This window comes from Hipposideros armiger, unplaced genomic scaffold (assembly GCF_001890085.2).
Source record: "Hipposideros armiger isolate ML-2016 unplaced genomic scaffold, ASM189008v1 scaffold_252, whole genome shotgun sequence".
NCBI classification, from domain to species: domain Eukaryota; kingdom Metazoa; phylum Chordata; class Mammalia; order Chiroptera; family Hipposideridae; genus Hipposideros; species Hipposideros armiger.
In genome coordinates this window covers 1,307,645-1,316,783 of record NW_017731602.1, presented here as the reverse complement: position 1 = coordinate 1,316,783, position 9,139 = coordinate 1,307,645, and the positions used below count along the sequence as shown (strand labels likewise).

Genomic DNA, 9,139 nt, shown 5'->3' with positions numbered 1-9,139 from the left:
CCCCCCATGCTCGCTGCCGCTGCCTCCCCCTCCCGGCCTGCGCTACTCTCCCTGGCTCCTCCACCCCTCCCGCTGCCTGCTCAGGATTGCCTCCCTGGGATCGTGAGCTGTGGCTTAAAATCCCTTTCCTTCCTCTGTCTTGGATGTGCTCGATGTGTGTCTCTTTCCCGCGTATGCGTGAGGATGCTTGGGCTGTGCTGGCATGAACTTGGGGAGGGGTGCTTACTTCCCCTAGAAAACTCTGTTTCTGTGTTTTTGCATTCCACTTTCCCCTCCACCTCTTCGTTCCCTTTATTTAAAATGGGGGAGGGCTGGGTACTGGAGTACCCTGAACTGTAGATTCATTGCTGCATCATCCTTTTGGAAGCTTAGCTTGGAAAAAGAGAAGTGAGATTTATTGCACTTGTAGGTCTAATTAGGGGGGTGGGGGGGGGTCTTCTGGCCTGTTCACTGGTTCCCTTTCCTCTTCTTGGAGCTAGGGCCGCCTCCTCCAAAGCTGTGGCCTTGTTTTCACCCCTCTACTTTGAAAGGAAAGTTTGTGACTGAACCGTGCTTTCATAGTTGTGTCATTTTTTTAAAGCATGATACTCGTTTTATTTCTTCATCAAACTCCACCCTCTGCTTAAATACTGCATACAAATTACAATTTACAACGGCATTTACTGATCCTTCTGATTTGGCTATAATGCATAGACTGCAGCTGGCTTGAGCTTCCACATCATTTAATCCCTGTGTTGTATGGGTTTGGTTTCTTTTAACACAACTTTTGATGTATTTAGATATGCTTCATGTTCATGTGGCAAGAGATGCATCACTTTTCCTATAAATATATTTAGCCGTTTACAGTTAAAGTTTATCTCCTGACAATCATTAAAGATGTCTTATAGTCAAATTAGCGAACCAGTCAATTTTGCAGAATGTAGATTACTTCTTCTTGTAATTGACTTTAAAATTATATTTTATATGCCACAAGAAAAGAAATTGAATTCCTTCAGATCTCAAAGAGCAGGCAAATATGACGACTTCATTTCTAGCTCCAGGGAGATTTTGTAGGCATCTAAAAAAAAAAACTTTGAATTGTGCTCTCATTTAATTGAAAAATAACTGCCAAGTTCAAAACTATAATTAGAAAAAAGTATTCTAGCCGTTGTGTTTCAAGAGCCTAAATTGCACTGGGGCTTGCATTAAAATTAGAATCCAAGCAAACTTAAGAAAATAGTGCACAGCCTGAAATTAGACAGCTACGACGTGTACATGGACATATCTATATTAATTTGTTGGGGGGAGAGTTCAGTAGCCCTAACTTTTCCTAAAGTTGTCTTTGTTTACATGGCAATTTAAAACGCTGGCACTGTTGAAGTAAAACATACACATTAAAAAAAAAAACTTTGGTCAGCTTTAAGAACTCAAAGCATGCTTACGTTTTGCATTCAGATGGTTAATGAATCCAGTGTTTTTGCAGTTGCAAGCTCGTGCATTCACTGGGCAAAAGCTGGCTGCAGGTTGCAGTGGCACCGCGCAGGACAGACATTAATTATATTTCCCACTTTTTTCAATAATGTTTGGCTACTGTAAGTTCAACTTTTTCTTGATTTTTTTTCAATTTTCTGTTGCTTTTAACAGCGAGAACTTTGTGTGGGGCGATGGGGAGGAGGGGTCTGGGGAGGGGTGCAGGATACTTGTTTTCTCTTGAAAAGTTGTAAGTGGTTAGTAGGGTATGTAACTTGTATCTATTTTAGGATAATTCTACAGCATTTTTAGAGAATATGGAAACATTTTGAGCAAAACCTTGCTTGCTTGCTTGCTTGCTTGCTTGCTTGCTTGCTTGCTTGCTTGCTTGCTTGCTTGCAGATGAAGAGGCAGCTAGGCATTTGCCTAGAACCACAACCTTTCTCTGGTTTCTCCTGTGTATTTTTTACCCTAATTTGTTTCATTCTGGAGGGGTGAGTGGGATTTTTTTTCAATCCGTGTGTTACTCCTTGGTGGTGGAGGGGTTGGGTGGTACTTTCTTGGCCATGACGGGCTGGGGGCCCTGAAGTCGGGCCTAGTTCTGGCAGGGCTGAGGTGCCCAGGTGCGCAAGCGATGACTGGGCCTTTCGACCGGCGGAGCTGGAGGGCCTCACCCCAGATTTCCTCCCGGTGCGGGCTGTGAGAGCTAGAGCGAGAGAAAATGAGCGGGGCGCGTGTAGCTGCGGGAAGAGCCTCCGCATTGTGTCGGGGGCTCTGCGGAGCGGCGATGTTCTCAAGCCCCCTGGATGCACATTGCCTCTTTTCTCTCTTTCTTTTGTCAGCGGTTCAGCGAGGAAGAATGCCTCCAACCCAACCCAATCCAGGCCAGTACGCACTCACCAACGGGGACCCCCTCAACGGCCACTGTTACCTGTCCGGCTACATCTCGCTGCTGCTGCGCGCGGAGCCCTACCCCACGTCGCGCTACGGCAGCCAATGCATGCAGCCCAACAACATCATGGGCATCGAGAACATCTGCGAGCTGGCCGCGCGCCTGCTCTTCAGCGCCGTCGAGTGGGCCCGCAACATCCCCTTCTTCCCGGATCTGCAGATCACCGACCAGGTGTCCCTGCTGCGCCTCACCTGGAGCGAGCTGTTTGTGCTCAACGCGGCCCAGTGCTCCATGCCGCTGCACGTGGCGCCGTTGCTGGCCGCCGCCGGCCTGCACGCCTCGCCCATGTCCGCCGACCGCGTTGTGGCCTTCATGGACCACATCCGCATCTTCCAGGAGCAGGTGGAGAAGCTCAAGGCGCTGCACGTCGACTCGGCCGAGTACAGCTGCCTCAAAGCCATCGTGCTGTTTACGTCAGGTGAGGCTGCGGTCGCTGGGAGGGCAGGCCGCGCGGGAAGCCACCGCAGGCTCCACTCCGCTCGGGCCGGGCCTCTTGCGCCGCCCCCGCGCCTGGCCCGGCCCTCGGGCCCGACAGGGACCTGCGGTCCCCGCACCGGGACGCGGCCGGCGGCGCCGCTGCCATCTTGGGATCGCGGCGGTGCGGGAGGCGAGGCGGCGCGGAGGCGGGCGGCGGGCTGCCCGGCCTAGCGGCCTGGGCTCCTGCGCGGGGCAGCGGCGGCGGCGGCGGGTGCGTGTCTGGTGGGGGAGGCGGTGCTGGGCTCCGTCTGGCTGCGCGTGTGTGCGGCGTGTCTGTGTCCGCCGGAGCTCTGCGTTTCTCGGGGAGGAAAGGGATGGGAGAGAACGTGGGAATGTGGCTTTCTTCTCGGTGTGGCACGCGCCCTGGATGAGTTTCCCGACACAGAGAGAGGTGGAAAGAGAAGAATACGCGCAAATAAATCATAAATAATCCCGCTTTATTGCTGCCTGATTTCCCCTTATCGGAAACCATTCATGTTTGCAGTGGCTGAGGTTATTGAGGGTCGTAAAAAACGGATTCGATCTAAACAAGAAAGATAAAAAACAAAAGCAATACTGTAGAACCCGAAAGTATGGAGGATTCCCGCCCCGGAGATAAATCTCATAGCTGTGCAAAACACACGAACATTGGAAATTTAACAGACTGCCTTAAAAATATCAAATTAAATGTAGGCGGTGGTAACATGCATGTTAACAATTTCTCTTATGATAGATGGTTCAAATTAACTTCCAGGAAAGTGTATTAACGTTGCCTTTGAAGGCTCTGGTCTGAGCCTCTGAGAACACTGCCCGCCTTTTTTATTATTGTAACCTGCAAGAGGGAAACATATAAACACCCAGGACAGAAGGTAATGGGGGGAAATATAAACAAAGCCAGAAGGGATGCTGGTGAGGAACATAGCTGCTCAGACTGGGTCTCGGGCCTTGCCCACTGTGAGTAGGGTTAGCTGTAGTTTTACCTCCATTATTGGCACTATTGTTTTTAATTCCTCCATTCAGAGAACAAATAAGCTATCCTAATAAATCTATCCTAGAGCCAGGACATCCAAAGGCCAAATTAAAACCATTCTTGAGCGGAGATGGCAAAACCCCTTTCCCAAGGCCTTGTTGAGCAGTAAGCAGTAGTATAATCTATCAATATTTCTTGGCTTTCATGCGTGAAGAATCGTATTTACATTGTATTAAAATGACTCTTAAATTTGCACAATATTGTAATGTAGCAAATGTAGTATTAATATCGATCTGAACAGCAGATAATTTATTTAGACAAGAGCATCTCATTTGTATGCAGGGTGGCCAGAGCTGTGGACTTGGACTGCCCCCCTTTTACTTCCAGTGCAAATGCAGGTCTGCTAGTGGGAGAGGGAGTTATTCTTTGCAAGAGGATAAAGTGAGAACCTTAAAACAAATGGAAGATTTATTGAATAGTCTCAGTGTTTGAATGCATTTTATCTTAATAAGTCTTCTCGATGGAAACGTGTTTTTCAAAAGTGACAAAGAGCCTGGGAAGCAGTGACCAGGCTGCTTTAGCTCTGGCAGGCCTGGGGCCTGGCTGGCTCTGCACTACCCGGCTCTTTCGCCAAATTAATCAGGAAGCAAGCCAGTGTCAGGAAAGTGGGGGTTTTAAAATCTCATCCAGTGAGGTGTTTTAAAGCAGAAATGTAACTTGGAGCTGGACAGAGGTCTTCCCAAGAAAAGTTTCCCCTCCCTTTTCCTTGTCCTCCCTAAGGTTCTTTGAACCGCCTGGACTCTTCTGATCTCCTGCCCTTTCCCAGAGAGAGGCAAGGACTGTGCAGGCTGCAGGGAAGATTGTGCAATTATTTAGCGTTTCTTTCCACGTTTCGTCCTAAAACATCCCTGTGAAAATTGTTACTTAAAAAAAAAAATTTACCCAAAGAAGTTTCCTAAACCAAGCCTTCAAGGTACAAGGGAGGCCGAGAAGTGAACAATAACATTATTTTGTTGGAAAATTGCAAGCAGAATATCTGAAAATGGAAATAGAGCTGTCAGTAGTAATTCACCCCCCTCCTGCATACAACACATTTCCACTTTTGACTAAACTTGTTTTGATTGCTAGCCAGAAGGGAATTCATGGGAAGCCTTCTCAAAGTCATCCAACTTTTGAGCAAACTTTGAATGATGGAAAAGACAGTTTTAGACATATTGTCCAATGAGGTTTGCTCCAGCTAAGTATTTGAAGCTGGCACGGGGGTTCCCTGTGGTGGTTTTCACATTTGGCCTCCGGATGGTATGCTTAATCCTTAATATTCTGGACAGCATCCAAGGACTAGGTCATGACCTGAACTTACTTTTTAAAAAAAAATTCATTAATTCATACACCTAAATATTCCCTCAAATAAATGAGACCTTCCCTGAAAGGAGCCATCTAGTTAACATAAATACAATAAATCTATTTTCAGTACAATAATAACTTTGATTTCTAGTTATGGCAGCTGATTACATCTATATTTCCTGAACACTAAACTCTTCTGAATGCACAACATGAAATACATTCTCTGCACTACAAAGGCTAAGCCAGGAGGGCCTGAACAGTAATGGTTATTTATTTACATAATTTCTTTTCCATATACTGCAGAAGAAATATTGAGAGTTCCCACATTGACACAACCATATAAAAAGCGAGACATGGATTTTACACATTCTGCCTCCTTTTCTTATCTGGGGTATATATAACTCATGGAATATAAATATGGACTGCATTACACCCCTTGCTCACCTAGCTTTGCTACCACAATCACCCTATCGATCTAAGAACTCATACTGTCTGTCCACAGTTGGGGGAATCCTGTTGCAGGAATATCCAGAGTGGGAATGACTATCTGGAGTGGGAAGTCAGGCTCAGACTAGGGCTTCTTCTGGAGGGAGGCCATAGGGCTGGCCGGCTGGCAACTGGCAGCCAGGCCCAGCTAAAGGCATTCTGCCTTCAAAGGAGGAAAGAACTCGAAGCAGCCAGCACAGGGCCCCAGCACGCCTTTTCTGGGCTTCTCTTCCTTGGAGTGGTCTAGCTAGTGACCTTGTACTCTGAGGGCCCTAATCGTAAATATCAGATAACTATTTTATGGACCTGAGGGGATGCCATATGGGTCTTTTTTTTAAAATCTGCTGGGGTATCAGTGGGTCCTTTTCATTTTGCATTGTCTGGGGCTGAAAAGGATCTCATGGCATAATGGGCAGATAATGTATGTAAAGCAAGATATATGTAAATATGAGTCATCATGGTGGCCATTCTGCAGATCCAGGTTAGCAAGCAGGGCCAAGGGCAGACCTCAGCGTCCCCTCTCTAAGCAGCAAAGCCCCAAAGTGCTCCTGCCCTCGCCCTGCTAGCTATAAAACCTCTGACTTCCCAAGTCAGGCCAGTGTGGATGCACCCAAGCGGCCGGCTGGAGTAATTAGACATCTGAGAGGAACCCAGTCTGGATTTGGGGTCAAAGGAGACTTGCCTCAGAAGTTCTTGAATTATCACTAGTTTTATTTGTATTTTAGCTCAAGGCCATAGCCTTGTAGATGAAGGTGTTAGAATGCTTTGTAAATCCCAGTTCTTGAAATATAAAGACATAAAGCTCAGAAATTCAGCCGACACAGGTTTCGCTTTGAATCATTTTCTGTGTCTTCTTGGGGTCACACTTGCCCATTCACAATTATATAATGTCCTTTTGGCGGCATTACCATACATGAATTTCTTCCCAGATTTATATATTAGCAAATTCTGCCTTTGATCTCTAGTCAACCTCCTGACTGGCTAAGGGCTCCTCTGTGATCTCCCTGTTTTCTAAATATTTATTATTAATACAAGAAACAACATGGGTGTTTGAACCAGGAGAGGAAGCCTTCCCTGCAGCCCTCTGATTCCACCGTCTCCTCCATTTGCTTGCCTCTAGTTAGTTGATATAGTATAAACTGCTGTCTTGAAATATGTTTAAGAGACCAACAGGAACCTTGGTTGATGTGAGATAAACACACAGGTTTTGAGGTGCTGTCATTGTGTGTAGGTGCCTTTTTTTCCCTTTGGTCCTGGCAAAGGAAGCCTATCTCCCCAAATCCCCCCTCAACTCCCTACCTTCCAGTCCTGAAGCAGCAACAGCAGCTGCCTCTAGCCCAGCTTTGTGTCTGACCGCTGAGGAGGTCTCCTTTCTGCAGCCTGGAGTAACTGAGCCATATTCCTCCTGATTATTATACAGCTTACAGAGATGTGACCAATTTTCAATTACTTGATCTAAGGCACAGATAGAAGTGTACACCCTTACCCAGGATTTGCTGCAGAGTTCTTGCTTGCATAGATAGTGGATCTCAAATCCTATATTGCTAAAGCATGGGCTTGATCTGATTGCAGGGACCGCCGGGCCATGATTCTTTACCCCCTCCCATGTGCTTGTTCACTATACAATCTAGGTACTCCTTGAGGTTTCTGGCTGGGGTCATTTGGGTTTGAGACGAGGAACCCAAGAAGCTTTTAAGAACGGCCTCCAGGCTGCATATTTCTTCAGGGCTCCTGAACACCCCGAAATGAGGGGCAAAAGGGGAAAAAGTCTTCCCTTTAATGAGCACAGTGGAAGGATGCTCCCCTGCAGGCAGAGGACAGGTTGCTATGCACAGCAAACATGGCTCCAGCATCTTACATTATTTAATCCAAAGGTGAAAGAAGAAAAACAAAGGGACTAGAGAGGTTGCTGCCTCTGCATGTGTGTGCTTCTCTCTCCAGCTCCCCTAGGCATGGTGGGGGGTTGATTTATTTTATTTGTATTGGGGGCTGGGAAAAGGGAGGAGTGGGGAGTCATGGAGGGGTGGATTTCTTTTCCCTCCCCCCTTCTATTTCCCCCTTTTCTCCTTAAAAAAATTTGAATGGCTTGTTGTTTGTTCCTTTGCTGTTCGCTGACCTAACCATGTGCCCTCCTCCCCTTGTCTCTCCTTCCTGTGGCTGCCCCGGCAGATGCCTGTGGCCTGTCGGATGCCGCCCACATCGAGAGCCTGCAGGAGAAGTCACAGTGCGCCCTGGAGGAGTATGTAAGGAGCCAGTACCCTAACCAGCCCAGCCGCTTCGGCAAACTGCTACTGCGACTGCCCTCGCTGCGCACCGTGTCCTCCTCGGTCATTGAGCAGCTGTTCTTCGTCCGTTTGGTAGGTAAAACCCCCATCGAAACTCTCATCCGTGATATGTTACTGTCGGGGAGCAGCTTCAACTGGCCTTACATGTCCATCCAGTGCTCCTAGACCTTGGGCGCTTCCCACCTGCCCCCACCTCCCTAGAGACTCAGAGGACCAGCAGGGGCCAAGGACTCCAAAGCCTGGGGGACACCGGGCGGCTGATGCAGCAGGCTGGGCAAGCTGGGCAGTGGGGAGGAGGGCCAGGTCGGCAGGAGCAGCCCACCCTGCAGAAATGCAACCCGAGCTGCAAACCAGGAGAAAAGGAGACTCTCTTAGGATCAGATCTGTGAACACATTGGAAAGGAAAGAAAAAGGACCTTGTGTCTGGTGAGAAAAAGAAAATCTTTGGATGAGAGGACCATGAAAATTTTAATAAAACAGAAGGAGACTAATGGACCTTCCAGGATTTATTGCGGACGGATGTGGATATATTCTGTACAGAAAACAACACACATGGAAGTGGACTGAATCCTATGTAGAAATACACACACACACACACACACCCCCGAAACATTGTTATTCATTTTGTAAGATACTAGTCTTTATTTTCATTTTTTTGTAAAATTTAAACATCGTATGCACATAAAAAAGGAAACAAGAATTAGGGGAAAATAACATTTTCCAAATAATTATAAAAAATTGTCCTGTGTCTATGTATCTATATCTGTTTTGTATTTTTTTCTGGTTCCAAACCAGATTTCCTGTGATTCTATACTAATAATTTTTGATATAACCCTTTGCTTCTTATAATGAGTGCGATATATGTTGTCAAGGCTGTTCTTCAAGAATTAAAATTGAAGTGAAAATTTAAACAAAAATAAAAGAATTTAGCAAAACCCACGTGTCTGGTTGTTTGACAGATGTCATCAGCGCAAGAAAACCCTCCAATTAATTTCCACTCCAATTATTAGAATGGGGGAGGTGGTTAAGAGGGAAGAAGTTTTAAGGTCCATTACCAAATTGGCTAAATTTGTTTCCTAAAACCAAACCGCTGCCTTGGCTTTGTAAATTTAGAGGGCCAGGCTCTGTATGGGGCACAGTGGTCAGGGAGGGCATGGAGCCTTGGTTGCCAGCGGCATCCCATGTGCCTTTGTCGGT

At 46.8% G+C, this 9,139-nt stretch overlaps 1 protein-coding gene across 2 annotated transcripts; it reads left to right on the top strand.

Moving 5' to 3' along the window:
• Nucleotides 1-435: 435 nt before the first annotated feature.
• Nucleotides 436-8,877, top strand: NR2F1 (nuclear receptor subfamily 2 group F member 1). Of its 2 annotated transcripts, none has more exons than XM_019655929.1 (3): nucleotides 436-1,571; nucleotides 2,292-2,819; nucleotides 7,827-8,877. In XM_019655929.1, exons 1-3 carry the CDS (start codon nucleotides 1,559-1,561, stop codon nucleotides 8,105-8,107), a joined length of 822 nt encoding a protein of 273 aa, XP_019511474.1. In that variant the 5' UTR covers nucleotides 436-1,558; the 3' UTR covers nucleotides 8,108-8,877. The 2 variants fall into 2 exon arrangements, with proteins under 2 accessions (XP_019511474.1, XP_019511475.1); XM_019655930.1 differs by lacking the exon at nucleotides 436-1,571 and adding an exon at nucleotides 1,673-1,943.
• The last annotated feature ends 262 nt before the right edge of the window (nucleotides 8,878-9,139 follow it).

Bases quoted from the DNA above. Each gene is read 5' to 3' on its own strand.
- NR2F1 (XM_019655929.1), top strand. The intron at 2,820-7,826 runs GTGAGGCTGCGG...CTGCCCCGGCAG, and splicing joins CATCGTGCTGTTTACGTCAG to ATGCCTGTGGCCTGTCGGAT.